The sequence below is a fragment of the Centruroides sculpturatus genome, unplaced genomic scaffold, assembly GCF_000671375.1.
Source record: "Centruroides sculpturatus isolate CEXI.00-Female unplaced genomic scaffold, Cexi_2.0 scaffold1993, whole genome shotgun sequence".
In the NCBI taxonomy this organism is placed as follows: domain Eukaryota; kingdom Metazoa; phylum Arthropoda; class Arachnida; order Scorpiones; family Buthidae; genus Centruroides; species Centruroides sculpturatus.
This window is the reverse complement of record NW_019386326.1, coordinates 35,288-54,832: the sequence shown is the minus strand read 5'-3', so window position 1 is coordinate 54,832 and position 19,545 is coordinate 35,288. Positions and strand designations below refer to the sequence as shown.

The 19,545-nt window shown below is 32.2% G+C and overlaps 2 protein-coding genes across 2 annotated transcripts in view; one reads left to right on the top strand and one right to left on the bottom strand.

The window, feature by feature from the left end:
* The window catches only part of LOC111614558 (probable inactive tRNA-specific adenosine deaminase-like protein 3), a 25,997-nt gene extending 15,122 nt beyond the window's left edge, over nt 1-10,875 (top strand). Inside the window, exons 8-12 of the mRNA XM_023355928.1 lie at nt 4,561-4,714; nt 4,801-4,909; nt 8,043-8,200; nt 8,287-8,383; nt 10,527-10,875. Of these exons, the coding sequence (XP_023211696.1) occupies nt 4,561-4,714; nt 4,801-4,909; nt 8,043-8,200; nt 8,287-8,383; nt 10,527-10,710 (702 nt within the window). The 3' untranslated portion in view covers nt 10,711-10,875. The remainder of the gene's footprint in view (nt 1-4,560; nt 4,715-4,800; nt 4,910-8,042; nt 8,201-8,286; nt 8,384-10,526) is intronic.
* A 1,247-nt stretch (nt 10,876-12,122) lies between these two features.
* LOC111614561 (inner centromere protein-like) lies at nt 12,123-15,508 on the bottom strand. Its single transcript, XM_023355931.1, has 3 exons — nt 13,600-15,508; nt 12,479-12,635; nt 12,123-12,391 (listed from the first exon to the last, which is right to left on the bottom strand). The coding sequence occupies exon 1, from the start codon at nt 15,420-15,422 to the stop codon at nt 14,556-14,558; it is 867 nt and encodes a 288-aa protein (XP_023211699.1). The 5' UTR covers nt 15,423-15,508; the 3' UTR covers nt 12,123-12,391; nt 12,479-12,635; nt 13,600-14,555.
* Between the last annotated feature and the right edge of the window lie 4,037 nt (nt 15,509-19,545).

The window sequence follows — 19,545 nt, the reverse complement described above, 5'->3', positions numbered from 1 at the left end:
TATTGTATCGTTAAAAATTATTTTTTTATTTTGTACAAACAAAATAAATATATTGAAAAATATAAAAACAATAAAAAATTATACTTTAGATGTTAATTTAGTATCAAAAACGTAAAATATTTGAGTAGCCCAAGAAATAGCCGAAGATTGCAGCGCCACAGCACTAGCGAAAATTTAAATTTGCCAACTGGAATGCTTTCGGATAACAGACGTTTCGGATAAATGACGCTGTACTGTAAATCTTAAAATCAAGTAAAAATATTAATTTTAACTCTATTTTTTGTACTAGAAAAAAGTATAGTATGTTTATAGTACAAAGATTAAGGCATAGAAATTTAATACACAGAAATAATTAGAAATAACAAGAAAATTGTCTATTAAAAAAGCAATCATTAGTCTTTTCCAATTTACAGCACACTAAAAAAAACTTTGAATTTAAAATAAAAAATGCAGAATAGTAAAATTAATATCTCAATAATGAGCCAATAAATTGCCAACAATTATTATTACATTAAAACTTCATAATTTCTGGAATTAGTACTCACTGAAATCAATTTCAGATAGTTGATTTTCTTATAATCAGTGCCCTACTGTGCAATGAAACCAATTCTACACAGGCTAAATGATATAAATAAGTTATGTTTCTAAGGCATATTTTTTGATCACAAAAACATCACCAAAATTCTAAGACCCAAAACACTTCTAATATGAAAGATTTAAAGAAATGTGAGCTTGCTTATCATATTTAAGAGTAATGAAAACAAATTCTAGTCATTTCTTAAAATTTAAAAATAAATACATTAAAGAATTAATTATTGTGATTTTGTCACAATGCTGGACTGCAAATTTTAATCATCTTTTAATTTTAAAAAAATCATGTGACTTCTGGTCCAGACTGAAAGTTTGTATATAGTTATTGGGTGTTTGGTCTCTAATCTCTATATCGCATCTAGATTTTAGCAGTGTCCAGCCCCTGTACATCATGCTTCTCGTGGTAACAGTCAAGTCATGCCAGTCATCTAGCTCTGTTCTGGAAAACATTTTTTGAATTGAAATCATATGACTTCCAGTCCAAACTGGAAGTTTGTATATAGTTAATCGGAGAACTCTATTCCCTAAGCTATTCATACTTGATCTCAATTTTCATCTACCTAACTCCATTCTCAAGAATTAATGAAGGACAGTGGGAATGTATAGATCTGCAATTTGAAAATTGTAGCCCAGTAAGATAATTAATTATCTAGTTTTGGGAATCAGTGAACAGTGATGGTTGTAGTAGTAATAGGTGGTATATGGGAAGGCAAACAAAATCCTCATCATTGAAAAAGAGAAAGGTGAGTAATAAAGAATACATTTTTACAAAGGGAAAATTGTAAGAAACACCTCCTATCACTATGCAGTTCAAAATCAAACAATTGTCAATTCCATCAANTTGACGTACTCTATTAAAATGCAATCAAAAATGCAAAAAACCGCATTTAAAATAGTATAAATAGAAGCAGAGTTCTTTACGGTAAGCCTTCCCCGTAATGCTAACCATAAAGAACTGTCCATCCCCCATGTTTAACGGAATAATATACAGCCTATGTCCACCCTGAAGTTCCATTCTAAATATTGGTGAAAAAATTTTTGAAATCGGATGAGTAGTTTTGGAGATTACCTGCTGCATCCAAACTTACATACAAACATTACCTCTTTATTATATTAGTGTAATAATTAGTTATATGCATACAATATGGAATTTTTTAAACCGACATTTTCATTCAGATAAGTCGTGAAATAAGTTCTTTCAGATTAAATCTATCAAAGACAAGTCTGTCAAAAAGGGTTACCATTTATTTTGCATTCCAGACTACACATACACATTAATGGCGACAGGCCTTCCTTTTTAGGCTTCATGCCGCCAAAAGGTAAAAAAAGTCATTTAAAAAACACAAACATCCAATTAAAAGTAAAGGAATCGGTGAAGCAGACGTCTTTCTTCTTATCCATCTGGCCAATGGGTGGTTATCCATCTGGCCAACAAAAAGAAATTTTTAAATGTACCGTCGCCAGGGGGCAGCTTCAAAATCTACATTTTCCAGCACTTTTTTTAGTAGAGAAAAAGCAGAACCACCCATTGGCCAAATGGATAAGAAGAAAAACATCTGCTTCACCGATTCCTTTACTTTTAATTGGATATTTGTGTTTTTTAAAGGACTTTTTTTACCTTTTGGCGGCATGAAGCCTAAAAAGGAAGGCCTGTCGCCATTAATGTGTATGTGTAGTCTGGAATGCAAAATAAATGGTGATCCTTTTTGGACAGACTTGTCTTTGATAGATTTAATAATAATCCAGCCATTGGACGGAAAAATTCAACAAAAAGTTCTTTCAGGTTTTTGGATAATAAGTTTATAGTGACGAGCAATTCTTTTTATCTAAGAATTGATTTTTATGAACAAATAATATATCAGTTATTCATAAGTCAGTTTGTTTATGTTACAGAATTCAGCACATCCATACATTATGCACAGACAAGTTGAAAAATAATGTAAAAATAAATCATTAACTGTGGTTAAAATGCTCCAGCTCTAACAAAATACATGGTTTTCCAAAATGAATGCAACCATTTTAAATCACTATAATTACATTAATTATTATCTGATACGTATGCAATGTACGGTACACCAGTTGACAGAGTAACTGAGTTTCATCTTCCATTTGCATTCTTGTCTACCATCTATAGGAAGTACAGTAAACAAAAATGGTGACTTCACAGTAGAGAAGGCATTCTGCAGTTTGCAAAGTTGGAATTTTCAGTAATTTATAGAAGCTGTAGAACTATGGCTGCTATGGGATAAATAACAATATATTTGCTGTAGTGAGTGTAGTAATATGAATATTGATTGCATGTGTGCCTTGTGACATAAGGTACAAACATTTGAGAAATTGCAATGGGCAAATTGAAACTATAAAATATTGGAAAACTGTCAATGTACAGTACATGACAACGTTCTCAGATAATTATTAACATAATTACAATAATTTAAAATGATAGTATTCTTTTTGGAAGATCCTGTATTATGATATTTGAGAAAATTTAAGCTTATTATTAATAAAGAAAACATTCACCTGGCATTAATAATTAGAATGTGATATTGGATGATTTTATGGGGTTAAGAATGAATATGGTAAGAAACTTGATTAAGTTATAATTAGTTTTAAATATTTAANTGACTTCATTTGTCACATAACATGCTATTTTCTTGAATAAATAAACAGAATTGGATTATGTAGGATTGCATTTAATCCTACATAATCTAATTCTTATTATTAAATCTTTACTAGTTTTTCCAGTGCATTGCATCATTGATCTTCAGTAATGTATTTCCTATACTAGTTATAAATTTTACTTCTCTTGAAGGGTATTTTGATAGTGAATAAAATCATACTTTGTAATTGGATTTTTATTTGTTCTTACTTTTTTGACTTAAAAAGTCTTTCTGTGTCATTTAAATTTTGCTTACACTGTACTTTGAACTATTGATTAATAACTTGTCATCTTCTGATAGTATTATAAAGATATGATAATTATACATGTAATATGTAAGAAACAATTATACTGATTTTTTTATATAAAGGGAATATATAAAAATTATTAATAAAAAGTATTGTATATTTAATTTTACAAATGAGTAATAACATTTTGAGTAAGTAAAATTTTTCTCTTTTGTACAAGGACTGTACAATTTTTTATAAACATCTGTTATTGAGTAGGACATATAAAACAGGTACAGTATGTACAGTACATGGAAAGGTGTAATGTGTTATAAGGCCTGTTTTCAAATTCATAAAAGAGAAAAATTTTATAATAACCAGAAATCTATTAACGCTATACAATAAAATTAACACATTTATAGATAGGCAGATTGCTGAGTTAAGGCATCAATCAGAGTGGTAACTCTGAGGACCTGGAATTGAATCTGGGCAGTCAAAAACCCCAGAAATTTTTTGGGGGTGTCTGTTTCAGATATATCAAATCCATTCTTGCCATTTTGACCACCCTATTGACCTAAAAGACCTTAGGGTCCATAGGGTGGAAAGAGAGGTTTTACAAAAATGAAAAGTTTCATTCTGCTAAATCATTAAAAACCTTTCATCTCCAAGAGTATAAGAAAAGTTAACTTGAATGAAGAAAAGCTTTCTTGTCTTGTTAATGGCACCACCACAAGTTCTTTGAAATAATTAATTAAATTAGTATTGTAGAGATATTGTTTTACATTTCAAACCAATAATTTTATGATTCAGAAAATAGACCCACTGCTGAGTCTTTTCAGATAGAACCACAGATAGGCCAGCCTGTTGACAAGGCACAAGCTAACTGCTAGTTGGCTTTGCCTTGTCAACAGGTTAGTCAAGTGGAATTTTTCAGGTTTTCTTCATGTTTATAACACCTAAACGACAGCCAGTTTCCCATAGAAAATCCTCCTGGGAGGCTTCCCCTTGGCAGACCACCTGTGTGTCATGTTGCATGTAAAATAAACATGATTCAGAAAATATTACTTTAATTTATAATTTCAGAGTCCTGTTGGAGCAATTGTAATAAATCCCTCTACAAGTGAAGTTATATGCATTGCTGTTGATTTAAGAAAACTTCATCCTCTTCAGCATGCTGTAATGGTTGCAATAGATCTTGTTGCTCAAAGTCAAGGAGGCGGCACTTGGAAAATGACTGGTAAAGATAATTAAACAAAAACATTAATCAAATTTATATATTACTTTTGAAAAACTTTTCTTTTTATACTTATTTTAAATTTACAGATCCTAATTTATTCTTCAAAAAAGATACTTGCACATCTACTGTTCCATACTTGTGTACGGGTTATGAATTATATGTGACAAGAGAACCATGCACTATGTNTTCTCTACTGTGAAGTCACCATTTTTGTTTACTGTACTTCCTATAGATGGTAGACAAGAATGCAAATGGAAGATGAAACTCAGTTACTCTGTCAGCTGGTGTACCGTACATTGCATACGTCTCAGATAATAATTAATGTAATTATAGTGATTTAAAATGGTTGCATTCATTTTGGAAAACCATGTATTTTGTTAGAGCTGGAGCATTTTAACCACAATTAATATGATTTATTTTTACATTATTTTTCAACTTGTCTGTGCACAATGTATGGATGTGCTGAATTCTGTAACATAAACAAACTGACTTATGAATAACTGATATATTATTTGTTCATAAAAATCAATTCTTAGATAAAAAGAATTGCTCGTCACTATAAACTTATTATCCAAAAACCTGAAAGAACTTTTTGTTGAATTTTTCCGTCCAATGGCTGGATTATTATTAAATCTATCAAAGACAAGTCTGTCCAAAAAGGATCACCATTTATTTTGCATTCCAGACTACACATACACATTAATGGCGACAGGCCTTCCTTTTTAGGCTTCATGCCGCCAAAAGGTAAAAAAAGTCATTTAAAAAACACAAACATCCAATTAAAAGTAAAGGAATCGGTGAAGCAGACGTCTTTCTTCTTATCCATCTGGCCAATGGGTGGTTATCCATCTGGCCAACAAAAAGAAATTTTTAAATGTACCGTCGCCAGGGGGCAGCTTCAAAATCTACATTTTCCAGCACTTTTTTTAGTAGAGAAAAAGCAGAACCACCCATTGGCCAAATGGATAAGAAGAAAAACATCTGCTTCACCGATTCCTTTACTTTTAATTGGATATTTGTGTTTTTTAAAGGACTTTTTTTACCTTTTGGCGGCATGAAGCCTAAAAAGGAAGGCCTGTCGCCATTAATGTGTATGTGTAGTCTGGAATGCAAAATAAATGGTGATCCTTTTTGGACAGACTTGTCTTTGATAGATTTAATAATAATCCAGCCATTGGACGGAAAAATTCAACAAAAAGTTCTTTCAGGTTTTTGGATAATAAGTTTATAGTGACGAGCAATTCTTTTTATCTAAGAATTGATTTTTATGAACAAATAATATATCAGTTATTCATAAGTCAGTTTGTTTATGTTACAGAATTCAGCACATCCATACATTATGCACAGACAAGTTGAAAAATAATGTAAAAATAAATCATTAACTGTGGTTAAAATGCTCCAGCTCTAACAAAATACATGGTTTTCCAAAATGAATGCAACCATTTTAAATCACTATAATTACATTAATTATTATCTGATACGTATGCAATGTACGGTACACCAATTGACAGAGTAACTGAGTTTCATCTTCCATTTGCATTCTTGTCTACCATCTATAGGAAGTACAGTAAACAAAAATGGTGACTTCACAGCAGAGAAGGCATTCTGCAGTTTGCAAAGTTGGAATTTTCAGTAATTTACAGAAGCTGTAGAACTATGGCTGCTATGGGATAAATAACAATATATTTGCTGTAGTGAGTGTAGTAATATGAATATTGATTGCATATGTGCCTTGTGACATAAGGTGCAAACATTTGAGAAATTGCAATGGGCAAATTGAAACTATAAAATAATGGAAAACTGTCAATGTACAGTAAATGACAATGTTCTCAGATAATTATTAACATAATTACAATAATTTAAAATGATAGTATTCTTTTTGGAAGATCCTGTATTATGATATTTGAGAAAATTTAAGCTTATTATTAATAAAGAAAACATTCACCTGGCATTAATAATTAGAATGTGATATTGGATGATTTTATGGGGTTAAGAATGAATATGGTAAGAAACTTGATTAAGTTATAATTAGTTTTAAATATTTAACATTGTGAGAATCTTGACCTTAAAACAGTTTGAATTATAATGTGTCTATTCACAAGCTTCCTATTTCTTTCCACTGCAAAAAAATAGTCATTATGTTTAAATATTTATCACATATGAAATAGGAATTGTTAATTCTGTACTATCAACAGAATATTTTTATAATATGCATAACTATGACTTATATTTATTGTTGTTAATGCTAGACAAAGTAATAATCATGACTTCAATGGTCATGTGGTTGAGCAGCCTGATCTTCTGAAGGAAGTAGATTCAAAACTAGTTGGAACCTCAAATTTCCAGTGGTTTGAACTAGATGTCAGGCCTCCTACCTAGTTACTCTAGTATGAACCTAGATGAACTCATGTTGGATAGAAAAAGTTTTCATAGTATCTGCAAGAGGAAGTTTTAAAAAAAATTAATTGGTATTAGTTATGTTCTGAACATGAATACTAATAAATTTTTGATAAACATCTGTTATTGAGTAGGACATATAAAACAGGTACAGTATGTACATGGAAAGGTGTAATGTGTTATAAGGCCTGTTTTTTCAAATTCATAAAAGAGAAAGATTTCTGATTATTATTAATTTATTAACACTATACAATAAAATTAACACATTTTATAGATAGGCAGATTGCTGAGTTAAGGCATCAATCAGAGTGGTAACTCTGAGGACCTGGAATTGAATCTGGGCAGTCAAAACCCCCAGAAATTTTTTGGGGGTGTCTGTTTCAGATATATCAAACCATTCTTGCCATTTTGACCACCCTATTGACCTAAAAGACCTTAGGGTCCATAGGGTGGAAAGAGAGGTTTTACAAAAATGAAAAGTTTCATTCTGCTAAATCATTAAAAACCTTTCATCTCCAGGAGTATAAGAAAAGTTAACTTGAATGAAGAAAAGCTTTCTTGTCTTGTTAATGGCACCACCACAAGTTCTTTGAAATAATTAATTAAATTAGTATTGTAGAGATATTGTTTTACATTTCAAACCAATAATTTTATGATTCAGAAAATAGACCCACTGCTGAGTCTTTTCAGATAGAACCACAGATAGGCCAGCCTGTTGACAAGGCACAAGCTAACTGCCAGTTGGCTTGTGCCTTGTCAACAGGTTAGTCAAGTGGAATTTTTCAGGTTTTCTTCATGTTTATAACACCTAAATGACAGCCAGTTTCCCATAGAAAATCCTCCTGGGAGGCTTCCCCTTGGCAGACCACCTGTGTGTCATGTTGCATGTAAAATAAACATGATTCAGAAAATATTACTTTAATTTATAATTTCAGAGTCCTGTTGGAGCAATTGTAATAAATCCCTCTACAAGTGAAGTTATATGCATTGCTGTTGATTTAAGAAAACTTCATCCTCTTCAGCATGCTGTAATGGTTGCAATAGATCTTGTTGCTCAAAGTCAAGGAGGCGGCACTTGGAAAATGACTGGTAAAGATAATTAAACAAAAACATTAATCAAATTTATATATTACTTTTGAAAAACTTTTCTTTTTATACTTATTTTAAATTTACAGATCCTAATTTATTCTTCAAAAAAGATACTTGCACATCTACTGTTCCATACTTGTGTACGGGTTATGAATTATATGTGACAAGAGAACCATGCACTATGTAAATTCAAGTTTTATTATTATTATTAATTGAAAAATTGTTGATATGTGCAGAATTAATGTATTTTAGTGTATATATATATTTTATTTGTAAGGAATTCGTATCATACTGTGTGTGTACACTTGTAATGGCAAGTACACATTTGAATGTGCACATAAATGAGGAATGGTAAGACCATATGGAATGCCTCAGGTTACAGATTGAAGACTAACATGTCAAAAATCACGACAAACATTTGGCATTACTCCAATCATACACAAGCAAGACTGATCTTCAAATGTCTGTTAAAGCACAACCACACTAAGCACAAATTCTGTTTGATGGATCAGTGGTGCTCAGCTTGTCCTGAGGCTGTGCAGCAAATAACTCAATGCTGTTTGTCATGTCTCATTTGCATGTGCTTAAATGTGTACCTGCTGTAATTTGAAATGAAATGGTAATGTTCTGCAGAATCTTAATAAAATTTATAAAAATGTACACATCGTTTATGCTTTTTATGGTCTTAGAATTTGAACATTTTATTTTTTATATGTATGTTATACTCTTAAAATTTTTAAGAATTTGTAATGATGATGATATTAAAATCAAAAAAATATTATCATAAAAATGATTTCAATACTCTAATCAGATTTCAAGTAATAGAGAGGTTGCAGTTGATGTTTTCAATGCAAAAACATGTACGTCAGACGTTCAGTGCCGCCTTCCTGTAAGCCTAGAAGTTTGACAATGGCATTTGGAACGTTAGTGGAATCATGCTCGACATTCCAAATGCCATTGTCAAACTTCTAGGCTTACAGGAAGGTGGCGCTGAATGTCTGACATACATGTTTTCGCATTGAAAATGTTGGCTGCAATCTCGCTAATAACTGAAAAACAATTTTATCTTGTACTTTAATTATGTATAAAAAATTTTTTATCTTTATTATCATTAAACTATACACTCTTGTCTGCTTTATCTCCTAAATTGATTTTTAAATATTAAAAATCAATATCTATACCAAGAAGTGTGACAAAAACTATTCAATCTGAAAATAGTTTGTAAGCATAAATAAAACTTACATATTCCAACTCCTTGATTCAGAGATTCTTGAGAATTACACCTTAACAAAATGCCAAATATAAATCATTTGTGTTGTAGAAGAGATCCGAAGATAATAGTCGAGAGATCGTGAAAGCATTAATCAAATAAATGTTATTGATTTATTAAAACTAAAATAAATTGCAAGGGAGTTGTCATTAAGAATGTTATAAAATTTACAATGTTGTGCACAAGCTGCTGGAGAATAAATTAAAATCATGAATACCACCAAAAAAAAAATCCATATTTATAAATGACCCACATAAACCTTAGGAGAGATGGGTCCCAGTAAATTTGGCCAAATCTTTGATATTTTGTAGTTCTTATGGTCCTGATCAAACATCTCCATTGGCACAAAATCAAAAAATGGAGTTATAGAGGATCCAAGATGCAAAAACAGCATGATTTACAGATATTGTGAAGACCTAAAGTGTTTTTGTTTCAAAATATATGTTCCAATAGAGTTCCTTTCAATCATTACCAAGTCTTGGCAGATTGAGTTCCTCATCCAAGTGCCATATAAAAGTGCATGCTGTCTACTAGCATAGTATGAATCTAAACAATGTCAGAATCAAACTTCAAATGTGTCACATGAAAATTTCCCCACAAAGAAATCCAGATAATGTGCCAAATATCAATGAAGTTTGAAAACATATTTTATACTTTTTAATGAAAATGATTTAGAGCAGTACAGTAGTTCTCAACCAGTGGTAGTAGGAAGGATCTATTAGTTCTACAAGTCTATACACAGAAGGCTCAGGTGGTGTATGAGTGAAAAAAAGTTGAGAACTGCTGATTTAGAGCTTCACAATAGTCATGAATTACACCATTTACACAGCATCTTGAATGCTTCATAACTCAAAAACTGTCCACTTTTTGACTTTGTGCCTATGGAGACTTTTTTTTAACAAGACCATCAGAACTACAAAATATCAGATTTAGTGAAATCCACAGGATCCATTTCCTGTAAGGTTTGAACAATTCTTTATTACATATATTTTTATATTAATTTATTTCTATTTAAATATTACAGGTGTTTTGTTAAATGTAGCTTATTATTTTCAGGTGTTCTATGGCACTGGTTCATTCTCGGATCAAAAGGGTATTTTATGGTTGCCCAGTTTCTTGGGGTTCATTGGGTTCTTCTATGAAACTTCACACCCAAAATGGACTGAATCATCATTACGAAGTATGGAAAGGTATTCTTGAAGAAGAATGCAGAAAGTTGTCAGAACACTGTATCAGTTGATCAACATGTTTAATAATTTTTTTATATGTTTATCTGATTAAATATATATTTATTTATACAATATAATGTGTTCATGAATTAATTTAACATATCTGAATTGTTCTTATTTTCTGAATACTGTCACGTTTTTATTCAAGTTATTATTTCTGTGTTTTACATAACATATGTTTTTTGGATAAAACTGGAAGTTGACTTTTTAACAGACATTTAAAACTAGGGATATTTGATTGGGTCACCCTGTATAACAATTTTTTTTTCCTTTAACCAATTAAAAATATAAATATGCCGAAATTACTACATAGTCAGTCCCAAGTTATGTAAAATTCAACTAACAGAAGTATTCCTTGTGTATGTTGGGAAGTTGTATTTATTACTAGCAGATGAGCCTGGCATTGCTCGGGAAAAAAGTATTAATAGCGAAGATTAAGATTATTAGATTATAGCCGATCTTACCCGTTTTATCAAGTGCAAGAATGTCCCTTCTCTTCTAAGATTAATTAGAAAATTTTTAGATATCTGCTTACCACACCGGGATAACAATAATTAAGACTCATTGCAACCACTAACCATTGCATAGTACCACTAACTTGTAAGTGATGAATAAATGTTTTTGTAACTCTTTCTGGGTTCTTCTTCAGGTTTACTAAATTCGAAAAATAAGCTGAATCTTCAAGAATCATTCATAAATATAAATTCAAACATAAAATCAAACATTAAGACAAAGAGTTCGAATAAAGCAAACTTATGCACGTGCTTTTCATGTCAACTTTATATATGAAATGCTTGTATACACGTGCGCCACCTATCATAGGATAAATGTATTATGCCAGAAACCTTTGCAGGAGTGTATTAAACAACTTCACAAAGTTTCATGGCAATCAGATAAATGGTGTAATAATGCATGAAAGACAGCAGACATACATTCATTTTTATATATATAGATTAGCTCCAACAATTGATTCAAATCAACATTTTTTTTCTATTGGATTTAGTCATCTATAAATATATAAATTACACAAATTATTCTATAATATATTAATAAAAAATATAAACGTTTTAATCCTAATAATTACAATATATACAATAGAGTTCCAGAAACTCAACTCGTGATAATTTAACATTCTGTAAAACTTGTCATCTAAACAAAAAGAAATACATGTAACTAATTTTTACCTTAACTTATTGTTCTTCACTGGCAACACTTGATAATAGCATCAATTTCACATGTTAAAGAATATAACCCTTTTTCCAAGTTGCCACTGCAAAAGGCCATGGCATGAAATGTCACTAACTCAAAAGTAGTCACTGAATACCAGTATTTGCTCTTTTTGTTTTTTTTCCTTAAATTAAAATTTAATTACAATTACAAATAGTCACTATTGATACACATATATGAATTTGCACACACAACACCTTTATGAAAATTCCACTACTTAGACCAGCATTGTCACTATGCCTCAAAACTTGCTATTTTCAGTAACTCATCATCTCAGTTTATGTTAAGTCGAATTTACAGGACTCTACTGTACAATTTGATGATATATAAACAAAAAAATTGAAAATGTATTGAAAGTACTTTTGTCTTTCTTACAAATAAAACTTCAACTGAAGCCTTGTTTATATATCATCAAATTATATACAAGTACTGTAAGATCAGTATGAAAATCTTACATGTATCCTTCTATAATAGAAAATATACTTTAATATGAAACAATTTTTTAAATAAGACAATGGTTTCTAATTTTAGAAAATTTTCTATTTAAAATACCTTTCTATTTTTCACTTTTCTTCACATTATGATCCTCATTGATGATAACAAGAGAGATATAAGAGGTCTTCTTCCAGGCCCATGGCCATTGAGAGGGGAGCTAGGGAATATTCCCTGGACCAAGAGAAACTTAAGAGCACGTAATAGCTCCTATCCCCTATAAAATTAATGTTATTTTTACTAACAGATAATAAAATCTTTAATACTGCTTTATTAATAAAGAAACATTCTACTTATTTAATTTGTTCAAAAAGAAACATGAAAAAAGTGTTCTGTACAAGCTCTCAATAGATGGTAGGCTTGGAAAAGGGTTCTCACAATCCAGCCACAATGGAGGCAACCAGATGATGAGATGAGGGCATAATACTGTATATACAAGACTATGCACAAAAAAATTCCTGGGTTTTTTGTCCAATCAAATTCAATTACAGGTCCCCAGTGGTAGGCTGACAGCTTAATTGCCTCAGACACGAATATTCAAAATTATTACATTTTATAATTTTAACAAAAAGATTTCTAATAATGACAAAACATATCCAAATGAAGATTTTAAATTCAAAAAACTTTTGTAAAATGTTTTGTAAACTAAAAAATTGAACTAGCAAAATTATTTTGGTAAATTCTTAACTGGAGAATAAGTAATTAGTCTTAATTAGAATGAATTAATGAATTTTACAATTAATTCTGAAGTTCCATAAAATGCCATTTAGCTGGCCAGTTGTATTGGATTTTCTAAATCAATTCTACTTTAAGTGATTTGATTTCAGCATTAATGCAAAACAAAAAATAATGTATGAAGAAGCAGTATTTATTAGATCATGGAAAAATTTTTAACAATAAATGTTTTAGAAATATGGGATGCCTTGTACTTTGAATTTAATTTGTTCCAGGAGATCATTTGAAGTCCAAATCAATTTCCCCCATCAGAAATAATGGAAAGTGAATTGATCAATTCCCAGACCCTAAACAATTCTCATTTTGATAAACCTAAACAGCAAATACACATATTTTAAGGTAAAAAAATAACAATTAAATATCCTAAATAATAAATGAAAACATGAAAAGAATATAATACTGTACATAAATACTGTATAATAAAATGAAAATTGCCTTTACTATACCTTAGGAGTGGTCTTTTGTCCTGTTTCTTAATATATTTTCCTAAATAAAGCCAGATATTTCAACTAACAAACAATATTGTATAAGATTTTTGTAAACTTTAAGGAGTTATAAATAAAAATAAAATGTTTTATAACTTATGACTTTAGTTAGTTGTTCCAAGTTGAATTGTTACATTTTAACTAAGATTTATACTGTTACAACTTATTAAAATTTTTAGATGATCATAGTTAAAATTAACATCTTATATTGTAAATTCAAACTAATGTAGATATATTTAGTTCATTAGGAATAAAAGTCATAAATTTCAAACATAAATCAGCTAATTTTTCAACTGAATCTATAAATGTAAGCACTAATTAAGTATTATGTGATTAGTGCATCTGAATTAAGGAACACAAGTACAGTTTAAGAGATCATATTATATTTAAATTAAGAATTACTGTAATTTAAACTTGTTACAATTTATATTTCACTGACACAATATAAAATTTAAAACATTAAGCACAATGTTAACCAAAAAAGTTTATGCGATTTTATGATGTTACTAGTTTAAATGTTAATTACATATTACTAGATAGTTCCTTGTCAAGCATGTTGTGGAACTATGTAGTTAACAGTCCAGCTTTTGGTCCCAGTCAGGTTGGTCAGAGCTTCTTGTTAATATGTAACATATGGAAAAGGGAGAAATGTATTTATCCCACTGCCTTCCCCTAAACATTGTGATGCTGTTTCTGTAGCCCTTGACAAAGTAGATCTACTTGCTGTTGATGAAGTCAAGCATGACCTTGACAAAGCAGTTCTTAGTCACTATTGCTCAAGTTGAGCTTGACATCACAATCATGTTTCTGTAGTTCTCAACACGGTCATTCTTCTGTGCTGCTGCTCAAGTCGAGTTTGATGTTGCGACTACATTTCTGCAGCCCCAACACGGTAGTTCTTAGCCTCTGTTCTCGAGTCAGGTTTGGTGTTGTGCCGACGTTTCATCAGCCCTCGACAGAGCAGTTCTTCTTCGCTGTTGCTCGAGTCGAGCTCGACGTTGCGACGACGTTTCGGCGGCCCTGGACAAAGCAGTTCTTATTCGCTGTCGCTCAAGTCGAGCTTGACGTTGCAAAGATGTTTCAGCAGCCCTTGACAAAGCCATTCTTAGTCGCTGTTGCTCGAGTCGAGCTTGACGTTGCGACGATGTTTCGGCAGCCCTCGACAGAGCAGCCGCTATTCTTTTCTTCTGAAGTCGAGTTTGACGTTGCGATGACGTTTCGGCAGCCCTCGACAAAGCAGCCACTATTCTTTTTTTCTGAAGTCGAGCTAGACGTTGGGATGATGTTTCGACAGCCCTCGACAAAGCAGCCGCTATTCTTTTTTTCTGAAGTCGAGCTAGACGTTGGGATGACGTTTCTGCATCCCTTGACAAAGCAGCTGCTACTCTTTTCTTCCGACGTCGAATTCGACGATGAGATGACGTTTCTATGTCCCTTGATAAAGCAGCAGCTGCTGCTCTCTTCCTCCAACGCCGTACGCGAAGTTGTGACGTTGTTTCTGCATCCCTTGACAAAGCAGTACTTACTCTTTTTCTCAGATGTCGAGATCGACGTTGTGATGATGTTTTTGTGTCCCTTGACAAAGCATTTCTTAGGCGTTGTTGCTCACGTTTCACATCACGGTCTACAATGGTGTTAGGTGCTCTTATTCTTTCAGATGTGGAATTTACTTGATCAATAAAATTTAGTTGTTCAATATCAATAAAAGTCACTTGATCGGTATCAATATACGTTATTTCATCAATATCAATAAAAGTTAATTGATCAATATTGCTTTTAGGCATTTTCTCAAATACTACATACCACGCTTCTCAATAAAAAAAATAAACAGCGATTTTGTTTGTTTATGAAGTAGCTCCATCTTGTCAATAATCAGGTTTCAAAATATTATAATAATAAAATTAATAACATTAATAAATAATATATAAATATTAATATTAATAATAATAACAACATAACAATAAAAATAATCATTTATTGACAAGTACTTTACCAAACGGGACTTGCAATCTTTTAATAATCAATGGAGACCGGGCGGCCGGATGGACGAGCGGTAAAGGTGGCAGCCTACCGCTCTGGGGGACTCGAGATCGCATCCGGACGGGTCAAGGAATCCCCAGGAATTTTTCGGGGGGGTGGTCCGTTCGGATATGTCGAGCCCCGTCCCTCACCACCCGGTCGCCCCATTGTGGGCCTGGCCGAACCCATAACGGGCCTTTTATAAGAGGCCCTCTTAGTGTCCACAGGACGGAAAGAGTAAAAAAAAAAACCAATGGAGACCATAGAAGAAAAAATTAATTTTATTTGCAAAACTATTTAAAAATTTTTCTTAAAATATACAATGAAAAATTTAATATAACTTCACAGATTTTCCTCATTGTTTGCCTGAAAGTAACTGATGCACTCTGTTATAAACAATTAAACCAGGCAAGTGTTTGACCACGATATCACCTACTGGGAAGCGACGATGTGGTTGAAGCTGTAGCACGCTTGCTTGTTTACTTTAATTAAAAAATAAAAAAAAATTAGGTGCGTGGCCCGGCAGGAAATATTATTTCTGAAATTTGGCCACCCCTGGCCTAAATAGAGGCCAGTTTCCCTTATAAAGACCTCCCGGAAGGCCCTCTAGGCAGATCCAAACAAACAGAACTGGAAAATAGTGATTCTGAAAACGAAGAACCCAAAAATTTCTCTACAGATTTCCTTAGTGAAAGTTTGGTAACAGTAACCGAAATCGTTGATCAAATTGTAAGCAAGCGAATGATCCAGATTTTGAAAGGAGTGCAAAAGCAAGACGAGACGGATGCGATCTTCTACTGCCGACATTTGCTTTAAAAAGAAGAGAAAAAAGCAACAAATGAACTACGCGACTTTATCCAAAAAACAACAATTTCAGAAGAGCCAGGACCTTCGTCACAAAAAATGAACTTTACATTTGTGTGTGTATATGTTTGTGTGTTATTTAACGTTTTTCATTCGATCCTACTGATGTTTAGATCTAACATTAAGCAGGCAAACACGAACAGTAACAAAAAAGAACTTTATTAGAAAAGGTTAGAACTGTCACAGACATCCTCGGGCAACACCCGGACAAAATCCAACGAACTTTTGCGCCTTTTCTTTTTTTGACGTTGCCAGCCACTCTTGTTGGCAAGTGTTGCCAGACAGAGTTCGTGATCGTGGCAAGTGTTGCCAGACAGTATTCAGGATCTCTGGCGCTGGCGGCCACAAACGTATATTATTATGCAAATTAATATAAAACTAAGTAAAAATTAAAGTGAAATTTGTTTATTTTTGGTCGCGTGTTCTCCTTTCCCTATTTACTCTGTGTCGAAATGACCTCGTTTAAATTAAAGAAAGACAAACAAACAGACGACAATGGGAATTTTCAGGTCTATTATTTTTTCCAATAGCTCACTAAATTTATACTTTACGATATACAAAGTTATATAACAATTCTTACATATATAATTTGTATACATCGAAATATTTTTAAAGCCTAAAATTTTTTGGCTTTTCTCAGTAATTTAGAACACACAAGAAACTCTTATTGATATATACTTTATTACTGGATTGCGGATATACATTTGGGTATTAAATCCTCCTTTGACTCCATCCCAGAGAGAGACAAGTGCCCCGTTTTTCTTCTTCTGCCATGCAAATGATGTTAAAGGAGTCATTATATTGCCAGACATAAAAGGAAAAGAAGTGGCAATTGTTTGAAGTAGTGGAAAGGAGCAAAGAAAAATTCTAGTACTGTAAAAAATTACTTACCAATTATTTAAAATGAAAGAAATCTTCATCCTATAAGATTCGTTTTTAGTCTTAAACTTAGCTTCACGGGTGACCTGTCTGCTGAACGTAGTTCATTCGCATTACTATAATTCAAACCATCAAACTGCTTCAAAATAAAAACCGAATTAGTGTGAGGGTCTATAACAAATTGCCCACCGGAGAGAGGAACAAACAGCCAACCAGACATCATTTAAGTCTACTTTGTGCTGGCTTATAATGCACATCCCAATCTTGAAGATCAAAATAGATGCGCATTAGAATCGAGAAAATAAATACTAACGCGTATTTTATTAGAAATTATTTTTATTGTGTGCCAGTTAGGTGATTTTATTACGTTTATCCGAATACAGTACATTTTCTTTTAAGCGAAATTTTACATTTAACAAATATTCTGCCAAATTCGAGATAAAAGAATTTGTTAAAAAGAATCTTACCTTTCCACTTGAATAAAAACCTTTCAATCTCCAGTGTTATTCTTCTTGGCAAACGTTTTCAACCCTACCAGGGTCTTCTTCAGGCCACTGTTATAATAAATTCAAACAGTACAAAATCGAACAGGAACCGAATAAATGCGATTCAAATCCTAGAACGTCAACGTTACTTTCAAAAATATAGAACACCACGCTCTTGCGTCGATGACGTCAAAGCTTGCGTAATTTGCGCTTGTAATAAATCCATATTACATCTAATTATGGGTTGTTCCTTCATAGCAAAATTTCCATGCACTAGATATGTTGACTGCGTCTTTGGAGTTAATACATGTGTTGTTTAATCCTGCTTTATAAATTTCTAAGGTATCCATAATCCTTAGTTGGTCTACACGGTGTGATAGCCTAATTAGACGGGCATTCTGTAGATCAACCTTTATTCCAGGTTCTGTGGCTACGGTTGAAAGGGTGGTGGTGTGCTTATTATTATCTATATCATACTTATGCTCCTGGAGACGTTTACGAAGGGAGCGCTTGGTTGATCCCACATACACTAACCTATTATTAAATTTGTCATCCCAAAGGGGGATAGAATATATTCCCGGTGCGCTTTCCCGTTGCGGAGTAAGCTATAAATAGATCTTGGCCTACTGTACGCTATTTTATTATTAGTGCGGGAAGAGATTTCTCTGTATAACTTGTCAAGATGGTGGTTGTACTCTACTATTTTTCTTTTATTATTTCCGTCAAGGGGAACATCTGGGATGTCAGGAGTATTGCACGCGCTCCTCTGTATATACATTCGTGCTATATTATATACCAAGTTTTCACTGTATCCATGTTGCGTGGCCATTTCTTGGATGTTATCAAGCTCAGCTATGGTGTCATCCCATTCGGAATGGTGGGTGAATGCCCTTATAGTCAATGCCCTAAATGCTGCTATCTTATAGGAGTAAGGATCTTCTGAGTTGGCAGGGATGAACATTGGTACATAGCATTTTTTGTAAAAAACTTTGAAAGAAATCCTATTATTCATTAATTGAATGTCCAAGTCAAGAAAGTGTGCGGCTATATTGCTTTTTTTTCAACCGTCATATATTTCAGTAAACCATAGAAAGTTTTCATCTTGGTTTAGTCACATTAAAACTGGGAAAGAGAATAATAATGAAGTGATAGATTGAACTAATTAGAACATTTTTCAGGATAGGAATGCAAAAATACATTTTTTGAAATGTTTAATCTATTCTTGTGCTGCGGTTTGAACTTTGGCACCATCTTTAATTTTTGAGAACAATCAGTTGATAACCCATATCTGATGATGTCAGGCCTGGGTTATAAGCAGAATACAGAATAATTTTTAAAAATTCTTTTTTGTATCATGAGGATAAAAAAGACCGTTTCTTTTGACCTTTCTCTGCCAGTACTTCTCCAAGTTGTTTCCAATGATCAGTAGTTAGAGTGTCGTTTATCCGAATCAATTGGGGAATGGGGTTGTTCGGATAACCGATTATGTACAAAAAAGTACATTAACCTATCTCGTGCTGAAATTTTTCTCTGTTGCATGTCTCTTCGTGTTGATTTTTCGTCGATGTTAAGCCTAACGAAGACTATTGTATCATTAAAAATTATTTTTTTATTTTGTACAAACAAAATAAATATATTGAAAAATATAAAAACAATAAAA